Source organism: Symphalangus syndactylus, chromosome 7 (assembly GCF_028878055.3).
Source record: "Symphalangus syndactylus isolate Jambi chromosome 7, NHGRI_mSymSyn1-v2.1_pri, whole genome shotgun sequence".
NCBI classification, from domain to species: Eukaryota; Metazoa; Chordata; class Mammalia; order Primates; family Hylobatidae; genus Symphalangus; species Symphalangus syndactylus.
The window spans coordinates 65,364,509-65,382,240 of NC_072429.2; the positions used below are offsets into that span (position 1 = coordinate 65,364,509).

The following is a 17,732-nucleotide window of genomic DNA, read 5'->3' on the forward strand; positions in this document are numbered from 1 at the left end:
TTCCAACGTCCCCATTCAACACTGAGAGCCGAAGTAGAATTTTGAAATGGACTTTGCTAGGACCTGGCTCCTGGTATTGCATTCTATTCAACAACCTCCATTAAAATGTAAAATTCTTATTTTGTTTATAAAATAACTGCAATTTACTTTGAACTCCAACTTTTATGACAAAGTTAACTGTTTCTCCTTTTCTTGGAAGTATGCATGCAAGGGTTCCATTTCTCATCAAACTGCAAAAGGTGTTTCCACAGTGCCTAGAAGACACATAGCAAATAGCCCTTATCGCCAGGAGGCCCTGGGACCTGTGCTATGCATGAGTGACAGTTGGCTCCCTTCTCCTAGAGGGTTAATTCCAAGACCCCGGTGGCTGCCTGAAACCTCAGATAGTACCAAACCCTATATACACTATGTTTCTTCCTATACCTACATACCTATGATAAAGTTTAATTTATAACGTAGGCACATAAAGACATCAACAACGTAACTAATAATAAAATAGAACAGTTATAAAAATACGCTGCAATAAAAGTTATATGAATGAGGTCTCTCTCAAAATACCTATTGTCCTATACTCACCTATTTTCAGACCTCGGTTGACTACAGTCAGCTGAAACCATGGAAAATGAAAGCACGGGCAAGGGGGGACTACTGTATGAAATCAGGGAGAAGAGACACGGGACATCAGTCCTCACAGGACGAATGCAGGCATTCGCCAAATAAAAACAGAGGATGTGAATTATGTAGTGGGGTGAATGAAGCTTCTGCATCATTCCTGGGGGTGATTTGACAAGAATATGAAGATACTTGTATTTAAGGTTTCTTTTTCTTTTAAGTATGAGGTTTAGGGCTTATCAAACTTTCTCCCAGGGAAAAACTGAGCTGGCACGGTTGGCTCCTCCACTGACCCAGGAGCAGCCTTGTAGACCCAGCCTAGGCAGGTGGGAGGAAAGAAGGGGAGACGCAAGGGCACCTCCCAATCCTATCCTCTGCCCCCAAACCTCTACTTCTGTGCTTAAGCAGCACCCAAGTCATTTTTGCTTTTAATTAACCATTTTTCGCAAGCATATTCTGCTAATAAAATTTCTGCTTGGTAACGTGATTGCTATTTCAAATTAGATGAAATACTAAATGAGGGAACATTTTATTTTCTTCTAAAACTAGATGTTTGTGAATTTACAAAATGTGGAATCTATGTGGTCTGATCACATGCTAAGATGATATATACAAATAAAGTACAATACTTTTATCCCCCATTATTGTGGCATTTCACAGCTCTTGTTGTTTTACTTTATTTTTTGGTTAGAAATACAAACTTCAAGCAAAAAAAAAAGAGAATTTAGATTATTCACCAAGTTAGTTAAGGTAAAATTGAGGCACTTTGAACTCAATTCTATAAATTCATTTAACTGTCATATGATTACCTTAGATGATTAAGGTGCTTCTGTTACTCAACCACATTTAATATTTTTTAGCAGATACAATCTATAATAAAACCCAGTACTTATCCAAGATTAATTAAGATGCTGCAATAATCTTTAAAAGTTTTTTAAGATTATTTTAAATATTCCTTCCTCAAATGTAGTGATGATTTTGGTAAGACAAATATTCATAAACTAAGTGAATTTTATTTTTATCTTTCTTTATGATCAAAATAAGGTAATTTGTGTTTAATTCTTCCTAATACTTTTTAAGTTTTATAACACTGTTTGAAAAATAAATATAAAGTCACATATATTTTATTATATTATATACTCGAAAGAAAGTGTTTTGAAGTATTACTCAAATTAAAATAACAGTGTGGGCTTTAATGAAGCCAAATTTACTAGCAAACAAAAATAGTAATAAATGTCTCTTTGTATCTGAATTCTTTCAGTATCTTGCTTCTAAAATCCACATAATGTTCATCTCTTAGTATCTTCAATTTTCTAATTTTATCTTATTATATTCAACTTCTACTCTTTCGGGTACATCCCTGTGATCCATCATATTACATTTTTGAAGAAGCCAGATCCTGTTTCTATATTGTGTAGCTAATCCATGGCTATGCAGTAGCTGAACTGCTCAGTCAATCTCTGGGCACTTAAAAGGACTTTGGGAGTGCCCAAATCATTTAACTAAGACATATTGTCTTTGAGTATAAATTGAAAGACATTTATTTATATTGAATGGTGTTTCAAATGTTGGTGTATAATTTTGTGTTTTAGCCAATGATTGAATAGTTGTTTCTTTAAAAACTTTGGTCCATGTGAGGATTAAATTATCTTTAAAACTATACGATTTTTCATGTTCTTCAAGAGTAGACTTTGGAACTGATCAGTTCATGATGTCGGGGTCATTCTGTCAGTCTTTGTGTGGACCAGTTAGGGTTACTTGGCTCACTGGCTTCTGCTGACTTACTTCCTGTCTCTTCTTTACCTGTCTTGCCAAAACATATCCTCAGTGGCGGGGAGCTGGGCAGAGAAGCTCACATGGATAAGGGAAGTCAGTCCCATCATCCGCACAGTAATGGGTGGCTGTTGATGGCTCTCCCGGAGGAAGGCAGTTCTCCAGATGCAAGACGCATGCTTTCACCAACACTCATCTTCATATGCTCACATCTGGGTGGGGCTCAACTTCAGTGGTCATTCACTGAGCATGCTCCTAACACAGAGACCGTATATTATGCAGGAGATATAAAAACGAGCAAGAAACAGTTTCTGTTCTCTTGTAGATGTTTCCAGGTAACTGGGGAAGATGATTATAGTGTAGAGAGATAAGGTTTATAATCAGGGTGAATGCCAAATGCCTTGCTGGCATAGAAGCAATGTATGGTGATGCTGTCACTGGAATTACATCACAAAGGAAGGTCTATTCACCCAGTGTGAAGTGGCAGCTGGGGAACCCCACTTACCTACTATTACCTCACGATTCAGAGGAAATTTCCTGTTACTCCTCTTATTGTTATTAAATTGTATCTTTTAATTGCTTGGTTATTTTATGAAAAAAATTCTGTGATAGACGACACGCAATTAATTTGTCATTTACAAAACGTCGTCCCAACTAAATGAGAAAAAAAGCATGTATTAGCTTTGGCCTTATGGAAAAAAAATTCTCCCCTTTTATAAACCTGATATTATCAGATAACCTTGTCAATGGAATCAGTGTTCCATGACAGCAAACCAACCATCATTAAAAAGCAACAACTTATTAGTAGCTGAATTCATGGCATGAGTAATAGGAGAAGGCTTCAATTATAGGTTTACTATTGGACACACTGTAGCTCTGTAAACATGAGTATGGTCACAGAGTTTCTAAGACATAGGTGAGAGAGTTGGCTCATGAAGTTCAGGGATTATCCTTACAGAATGAGGAATAGCTTCACAGTCCTCACTGGGTAAAAGTGAATTTGTCATTTACAGTGGCCCGTTAACTCTCTTAGGAATCACAAGGCCTATTTCAGATGAATGCACAAGACTGTAACTTTTCCCCAGGGTCCTGTCTCCTGATTTCCTAAAAATGCAGTCCAGTTAGCCATGTACAGATTGTTTGTGTATCTTGCAGCACAGCCTACCAGGGAGCAGTAACTGTCAGATGTGAGGGAAGCGGGACTGGGCAGAAAGAAGGTGAATTGCAGTGCAGTTTCTATGGAAGGCTTAGCCAACTCTGCCAAGAGCTTTGGTGATAGATTGTTCTTCTTCAGAGTTGGTCCTGCCTTGAGGCAAGTGTGAATATGTGCTGTCCCAGGGAGATATGACTTTGGGTTTAAATGGCTCTCTGGTTGAGGGCAATTTTCAGAAGTGAATTCAGCTAAGGTCCATCAGCTCCGCACATTTTCAGCCGGTGGGGAAGATGGGTACTTTAGTCCTGCAGGGAGGAGGAGGTGCATACCATGGTATCCACGAACATCTACACCTTTCCAGCTTGAATCCTTTTATACTTGCTTTGTATATTAACTTCATTATCTACCTATACTTCTACCCATTCCCTTCATCCTTGCCAAGTTCCTCTGCTGATCTAGACAGTTTACTTGGTTGCACGACTCAGATCCTTTGAGCCCTTGGTCCCCATGACCTTCAGATTCTCTGCCTGCTAACCTGTTGACTTGCTGACAAGTTTGGGCCAGAAACAGTAAAGAGATACCCAAGTGGATCACTTGGGTGCTATATATATCCTGTGCCAATATGTAATAAGCCCCCAGCCCTACAACTTCCAGTGACCAGGGTCAGTGACTCCTGCCAGGATGGTATCTATTTTCCTTGCCTGTTATCTCCAGCACAAGAACCCAGGTGACAGAGAAGGAATCTGAGCTCAAAGTTGAATAGGACTCTTGCTGTGTACCCTAGTGAAAGCATTCTCCCCTTGGAAACCAAGATCCTCAGACCCACAGGACCTAGATTTGGCGTAATAAATGTACAAATCCTTTAAGTAGTCACTGGGAATTTTGGTAAACCAAGCTCCTCCTAACTGTATCTTTTTTGTTCTTGGATCCTTGTATCTAAACTGTTGAAGACATCACATTCTCTAATGATTTTTTATTCGGCATGATGCCTCTCAGGAAGACACTCAACCTGGTAGGTGTCGCCTCCAAGCTAGCCTCTCGGCTATGCCTCCATGAGGCCATTTTCCTGCTCCATCAGGCTAGCAATTTCTGGGCTGTGTGGTGTGTGATAGTATCAGTGAGTCTTATGATTGTATTTCCACGGTTATTTTCCTAAGTGGGTTCCTTGGTCCAGGGAGATGCATGAGGATTTCCTGTTGATAGAGCAGACACTCTGCATGACCTCAGGTAGATATGGTCCTGGCTGAGGCTCTGAAGGCAGAGAAGGCAAATCCATGCCCAGAATTTGTGTCAGTTCCAATAAAGTTCAGTTACTGCCCCTTCTAGGTGGAAAAGTCCAGTGGTTGGTTGGTTTCTTCCAGGAATGGTGCCACGTTGGGAGGATTCATTGTCAGCATTGATTTCTTTTTGAGGCCGATTGGACATTGGGCTGTGGCATAGCTACATCGGTCTTAGTGACAGCCTATGCTGTTGGGCCTGTTCAATGCCCCAATCCCTGCCACTAATGCTACTCCATCAATGACCCCACTGTGCCAGCCCTGGGAAGCTTGAAAACAGACTAGGCAACTCCACCTGGCCAGGTTGTTCTGTCTGGGTGGATTAATGCCTCCTCTGGTAAATGCCCTTCAGTGGCTGTTGTCATGCAAAATTAAGACCTTCCCATTTCACCCCTAGTCTCCTAAGTTCACCCACATGCCACTTCCTCAGACCTCCTTTTCCCTGGATATTCCAGTTAAACCATTCATCTCCTTGTCCCTGCCTGACTAGCTAAGCTCTTCGCTTTGCCCATGGGTCCACATATTTTCTTACCTCAGCCACTTTTCTCTCCACACAAAGTGGAGAACCATCTGCACCTGAGCCCTGCCCCAAAACTCTGCCCATTGGGAAGATTTCTTCTCTCTGCTCCTCTCAGACTCACCCTTAAGTTGTGACCTGCTGACCGTCTTCACACTGCACTCAGATGCTGAGGTGACCCATGTACAAACTAACTCTTCCTTTTCATTTCTTCATAGCTATTATTCAGAAGCCTGCACATGCCCTGAATGTGGTAGTTGAGGGTGAGGTACTCCCGCCACTGTGGTGGATATCACAGGTCTGGGCTGCCTGCTCATGTGGCTTGCTTGTTCCCACTAGACTTGTTTCAGCCAAATCTTGGACCTTCCATCTCATGATGGCTTGTTTCTGGGCCTGCTTGACATTATGACTTGTGAGTCTGACGGAATTCAGTTCATGATGGTTGGCTCTGACATCATGGTCAGAGATTTTGTCTCTGCTAGGGCTGTTTTTCTAGCAGTGCATAATTCTCTGCCTCACATGACATGGCCTTGCTCTGGTCCCCTGTGGGTCTGCATTTTGATTTGTCTATTAGACCTTGCTATGAATTCCATCGGCCTCTTTTCTGACCACAGATACCTCTAAACAAAGCATTGGCTTTACCAGGTTGTATGGTCCAAGCAACAAACCATTGGCTTTACCAGGCTGTATGGTCTCACACTGTAGCCTGGACTTGCTATGCAGCCAAAACTGGCCTTGTCTCTCAATGTGTGATTCAGAGCAGCAGTCCCAAGCGTGGAATATGCTATCCCCAGAACCTAAAACAGCCAATATGATATTATGCTTCCTTCCCAGTGGTGGGAAGTGTGAGATGCAATAATTTGTCCTTTGTTACAAGTGGGCATATGCCAGAATGCCCCAGACCACTGAGCCCCTAAGCACTTCACTGATACGGTGTGCCCCAAATCTTCGTTCGACTTACCTTCCATCTATCAAACACAGATGTCTTGTCAAAGGCTCCAAAATACTTGCCACCTCTTGCTTCTCTGTTCTCCTTAGCATGGTATCATCAACAAAATTTACTAATTGGCTGGTTTGTGGGTTATCCAGATTCTCCGGGTCCCTTCCAACTATATCCTAACAAAGGATAGCAGTTAGCACGGCCTTCAGCAAGATCACAGCTCTGCATGATCTCATCATTAGAATGCTAACTTCTCTTGGTTCTGCTTCCTGATAGAGATGGAAAAGAACACATTTACCATGTCAGGGACTGCAAAACATGCATTTGAGTCTATGTTAATCCACAAAAGCAAAGATCTCATATTTTGGCATAGCAGCTGCAGTTGGAAATAGTACTTGTTTGACTTGATGGCAGTCCACTGTCAGCCCCCAGGATCAGTCTTGTAGGGTCCACACTGGTTAATTAAATGGAAAAAAAATGATAGGGACCATCAGCCATGCATCCTATAAGTTTTAAGGGTGGTGCAGCTTGAATCTCCCTTATCCGAAATGCTTGGGACATAGAAGTGTATTGGATTTTGGATTTTTCAGAATTTGGAATATTTGCATATACATAATGAGATATCTTGGGAATAGGACCCAAGTCTACACAAGAAATTCATTTCTGTTTTATATACATGTTTTACACATGGGCTGAAGTTAATTCCATACAATATTTTTTAAAATTTTGTGCATGAAACAAAGTTTTGACTGCACCTGTCACATGAGGTCAGGTGTGGAATTTTCCACGTGTGACATCATGTCAGTGCCCCCAAAATTCAAATTTTGGAGCATTTCGGATCTTTGGATTTGAGATACCCAACCTGTACTAATGTTTGCCATTCCATCTAGAATATAATGTTTAAATCTACTATCTGGTAACAGAATGGGAGAAGTTTTAGAGGATTTCATTTGTGGGTCTCACTTTATTAGCTCCTACCACACTAGCCAAGAAGCCAATATGTATCTGCACCAATTATACATGCAGAGACCAGTAGTACACCCATGAGAAAGATCTGTGAAGCCAGGACACCCCCGGGACAGGTTTTCATTTGTGATCTGCCCCCATATTCTCCCACTCTATCAAAGGGCCATGATGAAGCTTCGGTCCCTAGGTGTCAACTCGGACAATAAGTGCAATAGTCCTTGAATGCTTGTGCAGTCTTTTTTCCCCAGGGTAATTGTTCTCCAAGTAAATGACCATAGGTCCTTAAGAAAAGAGATTAGGGAGACCTTCACCATTGGGAACTTCCTTGAAAGGACGTGGCTCTTCTCTTTCAATCATTGGGTTCTGAGTTTGAGAACTGCTTCAGGCCCAGAGACAAAAAGCCAAGGATCATTGATTTTCATTGTGATGGGTTTCCTGGCCTATGGAAGGTATCTTTCCTAGAATGTACACTTCTCTGAATCTTTTGATCCCTTCTTTATCCTTTGCAATGGCAGTTCTGGAATCGCTGATTAGTGTGGGCCATTGTTTTTCTAGGCTTTCAAATGCCAATCCAGCATAGGAGTTGGCTTGCCATCAACTTTCCCTTATCCAAGTTGATATTCCATACCTTTGATCCAGCACCTTCAGGATCCAGCCTGTCTGTACACCTCTAGCTCCTGCCATGCACATGAGCTAGATCCTGCAGCTCCTTTTGGCCCGTGCACCCTTTCTACTCTTAGAAAGCCAGATGCTGTGGTGGGTTGATGTTGGTTATTGTTCGGGGGCAAGGAGGGGAGATGGAAGTATGTATTCATCATCTCCAGTGTGATGCAGGGAGAAGGGGACTAATTGTATGTCTCAGAGGACGCAGGGCACTCTTAGGATTTTATATTTTTTAGTGTGTCAACCAAAAGATCCAGATTCTGTCACCATATGCAGTAGGCATTGCAAGTTTAACGTGCTCCAGTTTGAACTCCCAATCTCCAACCCTTGCGAACCCTGCTTCTGCAAGTCCTACCCGTCTCAGAAATGGTAACTACCTGATTCCAGTTCTTAAGAGAAAAACCTTGTAGGCGTTCTTGACCCTTTACTCTCTTTTACATCCATCATCTAATCTCTCATAATTCCATTTGCTTTCTCTTGCAAATGTATTCAGAATCTCACCAGTTCTCACCACCACTGCTAGCACAGCCACAATCCAAATCACTTACATCTCTCATCTGGTTTATTGCCATAACCCCTGACCATGCTCCTTGTTTCTAACCTTCTATCTACAACCTGTTCTTAACATGGAAGCCAGAATAGTCCTCCTGAAATACAAATCAGCCCCTGTCACTCTGTCAAAACACTACAGCGTATTCAAATCTCACTAAGAGTCAAAGTTCCTAAAATGGTCTGTAGTTCTCAGCATAATCTGAATCCATTATTTCTCTGACCTCATCTCCTATTATTCCTCCTCCTTCACTGTGCCTGAGCCTTCATGTTCGCCTTCAAATGTGCCTTGCACAGTGCTGTCTCAGGGCCTTTGCACCTGCTGTTTCTGCTGCCTGCAATCCTGTGCCCCCACTGTTTCAGCATTTTCTCCCTTATCTAACCTCCTTCAGATCTTTACTAAAATTCAGTCTTCTCAATGGGGCTTTTCCTGACCACATGATCTCAAACTCTGATCCTTTGCTAGCATATATTTCCTATTTCCCTTCTCTGCTGTATTTTTTCCAAAGCAAACATCTTCAAACATATTATGTATTTTACTCAATTTTATGATTTTCTATCTCCTTTCTCCATAATAAAACTCTGGGAAGAGAGACAATTTTTCAATTTTATTCAATGCTATATCCTTAAAACTTAGGACATTGATAAATAAATGTTTATTTAGCACTTATTACATATTTATTGAATAAGTGAATATTTCCAAAGTAATGTAAGCTGCAAATATAGTACTGTCCATATACATTGATTTTCTGAATAATTGTTGAGTTTTGTTTTAACTAGAAGTATGCAAATGGAATTAAAAATCAATTGCATTAATTAATAATCATTATTTTAAGTATAGATTGCATTTGTTTTAGAAATGTGGTATAGAAATGCAAATCAACTCAGACATGGTTCTTTAAGTAATTTATGTATTGGGTAATTAGGCCAAATGTACACACGGATACCATTGAGAACATCTGCAAGACAAACTCTCAACCAAAAAGCAAAAAGGATCACCTCTCTTTAATCACAGCTCATCTTAGATTTAGTAAATGAAAAATGCGTGTCCTTTCCTAGGTCAAGGAAAATTTTCCCGGTCAGTATCTCAAAAAAGTGATCTATTATCCTTTAAGAAAAAGTTGAGGACTGTAATTCTAAACCAAATAAAGTTCAACAATTGGCCTCTACAAAGTAAGACTCTTAATTTGGAAAGCTTTTTATATTCTTCCATCATTGGCTGTGTTCACTCACTGGAGCAAGTCTGCTCATTAAATCATTGAACAGTGTTATATGGATAGTTTTAAGGACAGTATTAAATAATTGTAGGTATGATTTCGGTCCAGACTGCCTGAGTTCAAATGTGGGCTCTTTCATTAATGGCTGTTTTATATTTGACAAATCAACCTCTCTGAGCTTTAGAGATATAATAGCACCAACCTCAGGATATTATTGCAAGAATCCATTGGGCTGATACATGTAAATAATTTAGAGCACTCCCTGGCACGTTGCAAGTACTCACTAAATCTTACCTATTATCACTGGCTCCACTGGGTTTAGAACCTACAATTAAAGTCAGGACCTTTGACTTTAGTCTATAAATACTTTTGGTAATCAAAGAAATTTGCAGCTCACATTGGCTGAACATTATACCAGGCTGCAAATGGACCTGCTAAGACTCTTTTTTTTTTTAAGTAACACTACTGAAGTATAACACATATCCAAAAAATTCACAACTTATGTATGTATAGCCTTATGAGTTTTCGCTAGATGAACATACCCATGAAACCACCACCAGAACAAGAAACAGGACTTTATCAGCATCCCAACCATTTCCTTCATACCTCCCACAGCCGTGACCCTCACAAAAGTCATCACCCCTGACTCCGCCTTCATCGATTAATTGTGCTAGTTTTGGACATTATGTATGCACTTTCATTGCCTAGATTCTTTGACTCAGCCATATGTGTATGGGATTCATCAGTGTAATTTGTATCAACAGTTGCCTTTTCCTCGTGGGTAGCATATTCAGGGGCATGAATATTCTACCGTCTTTTATTCATTCTGCAGTCAAAGGACTATGCGATGTTTCCAGTTTGGGAGAGACTACTGCTGTGAATATTATTGAACATTCCTTTTTATGCGTATTTGGACATGGCTCTTTCAGGTGTGCACTTAGGAATGGAATTTCTGGGCCATGGGTAGACATCTGTTCACCTTTAGTAGATACTGCCGAGCAGTTTCCAAAGCAGCCATACCGATTCACCTATGCCAACAGTGTATGAGTGTTCCAGTTGCCTGAGATCCTCACCGACATTTGGGGTTTGTCGGTCTTTTCATTTTAGCCATCCCAGTTGGCATGAGCAGTACCTAAGTGTAGGTGTTTGCATTTCCCTGGAGAAGAAAGAATCTGAGCACATTTGCATTTGTGTATCAGCCAAAAGTTCTTTTGTGAAGTGACTGCCCGTGTACTTTGCCTAGGTTTAAAATTGGCAGTCTGTCTTTTCTTATTTATTTGGAAGAATTCTTTATATATTCTGTACAGAAGTTATTTTTTGATGTAGGTACTGCAAATACCTTCTCCCACTCTTTGGCTGGCTTCTTTCTTAATGGTCTTTGGAAAACCATATAGCATGACATACATACAGAAGAGTGTGCATATCAAGAAGTGGGGCTCATGGCTCTTCACAACCTGACAGTGCTTGTGTAAATGGATGGAGAAATGGAATGTTAATAGGAGGCTCCCCTTACTGGTTGGCAACTTCTGATAAATAAAAGTTTTTCATTTTAATGTGTTCTGATTTGTCAGCGTTTTCCTTTAAATTAATGCTGTTCGTAAACTGCTTGAGAAAATTTTGCCTACCCCAAGGTTGTGAAGATATTATCTCACATTTTGAAGATAATATCTTACATTTTCTTCTAGAAGTTTTATTATTTTACAGTGCGAATTCACAATCCTTCTGGAGTTTATTGTATACACTGTGAGGTACAAGTAGAGGGATCTCTTTTTCAGATAGATATCCAATTAATCGAGCACTGTTCACTGAAGAAACAACCCTTTGCCCAATGATGCCTTTGTCATCAATTGACCGTATATGTGTGGGTCTATTTCTGGACCCAATAAATGGAACATCTATGCTGTTCCATTGGTCTGTTTTTTTTATGTTTGCACCAATAATATCTCATCTCAGCTACCACAGTTTTATGATAAATTTTGACATCCAACATTGTAAGGCTTCCAACTTTGTTGTTCTTTTCCAACATTGTCTTTGCTCTTCTTGCTTCTTTTCATTTCCACAGAAATTGTAGAATTAACTTGTAAACTTCTAAGAAATATCCTCTGGAGGTATTGGTAGGAATTGCACTGAATCTAATAGATAAAGAAAGGGAGAGTTGAAATTGCTATACAGAGTCTTTTCATTCATGAACACTTTGTATCTCTCTATTTATTTAGGCCTTCACTAGTTTTCTCACTATGTTCTTTATTGTGTATAGGTTTGTACATCTGTTAGATTTATTCCTAGGTATTTCATATTTCTATGCTATTGTAATGTCTTTAATTTCTATTTTCTAATTGTTTGTGGCTGGTTTATAGAAGAACAATGAATTTTTGAATGGTGAACTCACTAAATTTACTTATTTTTAAATTGTATCTGTAGATTCCTTTGGATTTTCCTGAAACACGATCATGCCTCTGCAAATAATAATAGTTTAATTTTTTCTTTTTCAATCATCATACCTTTGTTACTTTTGTTTCTTTTCTGTCAATCTTCTTAGTCTTAATTCAGATTCATACTTCTTGGCCCCTTTCAGTGAATCTGTGGTGTTCTGTCTAATTAGAAGAAATCAGTAGGAATACCTGTTATGAATTTTCCATGAAAATGTTGAAGCATGTAAGCGTTTTCCTTGGACTCAGAGATTCACAATCTCGTTTATTTTTGTATTTTATTCTTTTGGAGATGTGTGCACAGAATGTATCTATTGCTGAACCTACATTTTAAAAATATGTTACATACCTTCTGAAAACTTCATTGAGAATTTATTACTATAGTAGATAAGTTGAAAACTCTAGATGTGGAGGATTCACAGTTTCCTAATGTATCTTTTCTGAAACCTGAAAGGTCAACACATTTGACTTCTAAACATACTTTCAGTGCAGAATTGATCACTAGTGTTATCTAATTATGGTTTGCTTCAATGATTTTTCAAAAAAATTTTCATTCAACTGTTGTATCAAAGGGAATATCATTTCAAATGAGAATTCAAGTTTCTAAGTAAAAGGTATATTTCTCAAATATGTAATCAAAAAGTTTCAGGTAAAAAATACAGATCTTTTAAAAATATTTTAATACAGTCAAAACCTGAAAAGTATAGAGTTGAAAGATATTTGGTACATTGATAAAGTTTCCTGCGGGACGCTGGATGTTTAAAGCAACAGTTTGATTGAATAGAACAATAAATGCAGGGCTGAGTGTATTTTTTCTCTTTCTTTCTCATCTACTAGAAAAATATAGATAATAGAGCTCATTTATTTCCTTAACATTTCAGAGCTCCGCAGATGGGAAAACACAACCCAGTGGAAATGATTTCTGGCAACCTTGAGAAGATATGTTAGCATTTTGTGGCATTTCTCTCAGTGACATGTAAAGCATGGCTTTCCCTCATTGCAGTGTCACAGTGAAGTGTCACAATAAAGCCAAAATAGTGTGCCCTCAGGGAAAACTAGGAAAAGGGACCATTTTCCATGTACACACAAAGAGTAATATTTATTATAAAGCCTTTCATTTCAGCTCCAAATGCTGCCTGGGCCGTGGGTATTTTCCAGTGGAGAAATGCACAGAATGTGAGATTTAAAGCAAATGTTATGTGTAAATCTAATGCAATTTATGTAAATATAAATAATATGTTAAAAAGTAGAATGCATTTATGGACATACACGCATGCATAAATCTCTGTAGCGTGCCAGGGAGAAAGCTTGTGATGCTGCATTAGCCAGTGTTGATGGAGTCCAGAGAGCCCTGAGCTGGGAGCCAGGACAGTTCCATCTTTACCTATTTTTATTACTACTAGCACAGATGTTATCTCTTTTATCCACAAAACCTGTGATATAGAAGTTATTATTTCCATTTGGTAGATGAAGAATTTGATATTCCAAAAATTTAACTATCTGTTGCAGATTACACAGCTCGTATTAAGTGATTTCACTACTCTTATTATCAAATACAATAGTTTGTTATAAGCTAAACTTTTAGTTCTGATAAAAACCTTACATATCCTCTGCATCCTACACTCACACAGTTATTATTTGGACCCAAATGTTGAAGTTGATTTTTTTTTTTTTTTTTTTTTTTTGAGACGGAGTCTCGCTCTGTCACCCAGGCTGGAGTGCGATGGCGTGATCTCGGCTCACTGCAATCTCCGCCTCCCGGGTTCACGCCATTCTCCTGCCTCAGCCTCTCCGAGTAGCTGGGACTACAGGCGCCCGCCACCACGCCCGGCTAATTTTTTGTATTTTTAGTAGAGACGGGGTTTCACTGTGGTCTCGATCTCCTGACCTCGTGATCCGCCCGCCTCGGCCTCCCAAAGTGCTGGGATTACAAGCGTGAGCCACCGCGCCCGGCCGAAGTTGATTTTTATAGTCATCAACTGCCATCTCATTAGGTTCATTCTCCTGCCCCAGGCTATGGACATTTTGGGAGTGTCTTAGTTTATTATTTTGCAAGGTGTTTCTCATTGCTGCAACTCAGCAACTTCTTCAGGCTGAAGGACTGTTGTGTATATCCTCATTCAAATCAGTGGGAAAGGTCCTGTGGCAGGCACCTTTTTTCTAGTTAGAGAGGTTGCTGCTTCATCCAGGTTCTACTCTAACCAATTGTCAAATGCATACAGAAATTACCCACATTTATGTCCTGATGTAGTAAAATGGAGGAGAGGGCGTGAGCTTTGGGGCCCTACAGACTTGGATTCAAATATTGGCCCCACTATTAGCAGTTAATGTGATTCTGGGAATGTTACTTGTTTTTATAAGTAAATTTGGATGATGATATTAACAAGATACAGTTTGTAAGGATCTTAAAGGTAATATGAGTTCAGGCCCATTCATCACCCCAGTCGTCAAAGTCAGAAATGACTTTTTTTAATGACCAATTTTTTATTAATCATCCCTGCCACCTAAGGTCTCATTGATCAATGCTTCCTGATGCCAACAAATAATCTCCTCTTTCTCCTTCTCCTCCTTCCTCAGTTCTATTATGGAACATGCAGCATGAGATCTCATTTTCAAGTGTGCATTACACTATTGTTGACTCTGGGTACAGTGTTGAACAGCAGATCTCTAGAGCTAATTCATCTTGCTTGACTGAAACTTTACACCTGTTTGATTAGTAACTCTCATTTCCCCCTCCCCCATCCCCTGGCAACCACAATCCCACTCTGATTTTATAATTTTGACTATTGTAGATACTTATAATGTAGTCACACAACATTTGTCTTTCATTTGTCTGGCTTATTTTACTGAGAATAACGTCCTCAAGCTGCATCTATGTTGTTGCATATTACAATATTTCCTTCTCTTTAAAGAATGAAGAATATTTCATTGTATGTATGCACCACATATCAATTTGTCAAATATTCATGGACATTTCCACATCTTGGCTATTGGGGATAGTTGCAATGAACATAGAAATGCAATGAACATAGAAAACTGGGTGAATGTTCCTCAAAAATACAACTACCATATGATCCAGCAGCCCCACTCCTGGGTATTTATGTAAAAGAATTGAAATCAGGATCCTGAAACATCTTCACTTTAATACCCTTTGTTAGCTGTTTTCCCAATACTAATGTTATGCTTAAATTACTGTGACTTTTAGAATCCACTTCCTTTCCCTGCTGTAATATCTGAATGACATAGGAGCCTCTCCCATTTGCTACAAATCTTGGCTCATGATAATGGCTTAATGATCTTAGTTTTATATTTTGCAAGGATTTTTTTGGTGGAAATTCATTTGACTCAGGATACTTTAACTATCCTCTTCATCCTACACTCACACAGTTATTATACTCTCTTCAGGAGGTTCAAGAGGTTCCTAGAGTTTCTCTAGGAACTCTATGCCTCTTTGATCTGTTTCTTCTGCCTCCCTGTTCAGCCCCTCAAAGCCAGTCTCCTTTGACAAAGAAGGCAAGCATAAGGTTGTTTCCGCTTCTTTGTGCTGGCTGTCATTACATCATAATCTACGGTGTAGACTTGTATTTTCCTTGACAAATGAGCAGAGGCAGTCCATTGGTCCTCACTTCGTGACCCACCTTCTTATCACGGCGGTGTTTGCTCCCACGGTGATCTGGTTATATTCTATTTTGCTCCATATTCTGTACATGGTCACTTTACATTTAGGTTCATCAGAGAAGTTTTGTGAAAGCACATTGCTTGATTTAGAAACTACACTCTTCTTTTACCTTTCAGGATGATTTTTAATTCTGTACTTTTTAATCTTCTTAAAGACGTTTCCAGCTCTCTAATTATCTCTTCTTCCAGGATCTTTTTTCTTCTTTCTTAGAAGAAATGACACTTTTTCCCCCGTTGGAAGTTTTTGAATCTACTCTTCTAAAGCCAAGAGTTCTTGTGTGACTATAACCGATTCATTTTCATGAATAGGCCACCATCTTTTGCGTTGATGTTTGTAAAATAATGGTTTAAGGGCTTTCTTTATTTGGTAATATTCCTGAGGATTTAGTCATCTTTTAGAGATGGAGTAAGTCATATCTTTTTACTCTGAGTCTAGGATTCTCTTCTCTGAATCTTTTCATCTAAAGCTCCACATTTTTCTTCAAAGTACATTTAATAAATATCTCTTATAGACTTGCAGTTGGCTAAATCTTCTGATTTTCATGGATCTTGCCAAGAGAATGTTTGTCTTAACTTCACACGTAGAGTGAGCTGCATTAATTCTGAGTGAGCTATATGTAGGAAATCTATTTTGAAAGGGCCACCCTCAAGAGCATTTCCAAATAAAACCATATGAGAACAGGAGTGAGGATAAACTGTTGTCCATTTTTGTGAAATCCAATCTTATTTCTCCTCCTTTTATTTGTTCTGTGTGCCAAGTGAGTGAGAATCAGAAGGCAGAATGCCATGTAGCATCTTTCTACTTTTTTTGTGTTTGATGACTGGAGATGGGAGACAGGATGTTCATAGCTAGCCCCCTTGTTCTGTGCTCCTTTCTTTTAAGTGAAAGTCCAAGATACGTGACATTTCAAGTTTAAGCCACAACTGTGGCAGAGATAAGCAGTTTCAGTAGCAAACAACTATTTGAAAAACCTTGTGATTTATCCATACTGGACACATTTTTTTTTTGTATCTGTTGGTATATTTTTCACATTAGCTGTTTCTTAGGATTAGCAAACCAGTGCAAATCTTGTTTCATCCCTCCCTGGGTATTTAGTGTAGTGCCAAGCAAAGCACAGATTAACATATGCTTACTCAGGATTAAGGATGATTTAAAAAAAAAAAAAAAACTCTTCTGATAGGCAGTAAAATAGAATCCACACAGTTCAGTGGAGTCCACAGATGGGATGTTTTTGTTGGTGCCAATAACCAACCCTAAACTTGTAGTCCCAAGTTTCCAAAGGCTTTAGGTTAGACTTCATGAAAGTTAAATGCCAAACAGCAGTAAATGCTAGTTTACCATATTCTTAATTTTCCTCAATCACTACAGTGTTGCCTATGATTGCTCCATGGCAAAGAAGAGAAGAGCTGACGATCAGGCTTTGGGGGTTCCAGTCAACAAAAGGAAATCCCTGCTAATGAAGCCCCGACACTACAGCCCAAACGCAGACTGCCAAGAAGACCGCAGTGACAGGACAGAGGACGATGGCCCCTTGGAAACACATGATCACTCTACCGCAGGTAGCAAGGAGGAGAGCCCAAATTTTACCTGCTCCCTGGCTCCAAGGACTCTGTGCTAATTCATGTAGAGTGTGTGGTTTGTATGGTTTGTATGGTTGTAAAAGTGTATTCAGATTTGGAAGCAAAATCAAACATTTATTTTACTTGACATTCATTTATTGAGGACCCAGTTTTTAATCAGTAACTGTAGAGGGTCCATAAATAAGCAACAGAGAGTCTTGCCCTATCCGTTTTCAAAAGCAGATGATTGAACTATGCCTCTTTTTGAAGAAAATACGAGATACTAAGTCTTAGAGTTGAAGAGTACTTTTTCTTCCTAATAGGAAGGATTCCTGAAAGAATCCTTTAAATTCAAGGGCATATTTAAACTTTAAGACACCTTTGCAATGATCAAGTCA

At 39.3% G+C, this 17,732-nt stretch overlaps 1 protein-coding gene across 7 annotated transcripts in view; it reads left to right on the forward strand.

Annotated features, from left to right (window-relative positions):
- Positions 1 to 17,732, forward strand: part of ST18 (ST18 C2H2C-type zinc finger transcription factor) — a 110,685-nt gene that overhangs the window by 23,426 nt on the left and 69,527 nt on the right. For all 7 annotated transcript variants that reach the window (XM_063642813.1, XM_055286438.2, XM_055286445.2 and 4 more), the window contains one exon: positions 17,144 to 17,334. In XM_063642813.1, the coding sequence (XP_063498883.1) occupies positions 17,144 to 17,334 (191 nt within the window). The remainder of the gene's footprint in view (positions 1 to 17,143; positions 17,335 to 17,732) is intronic.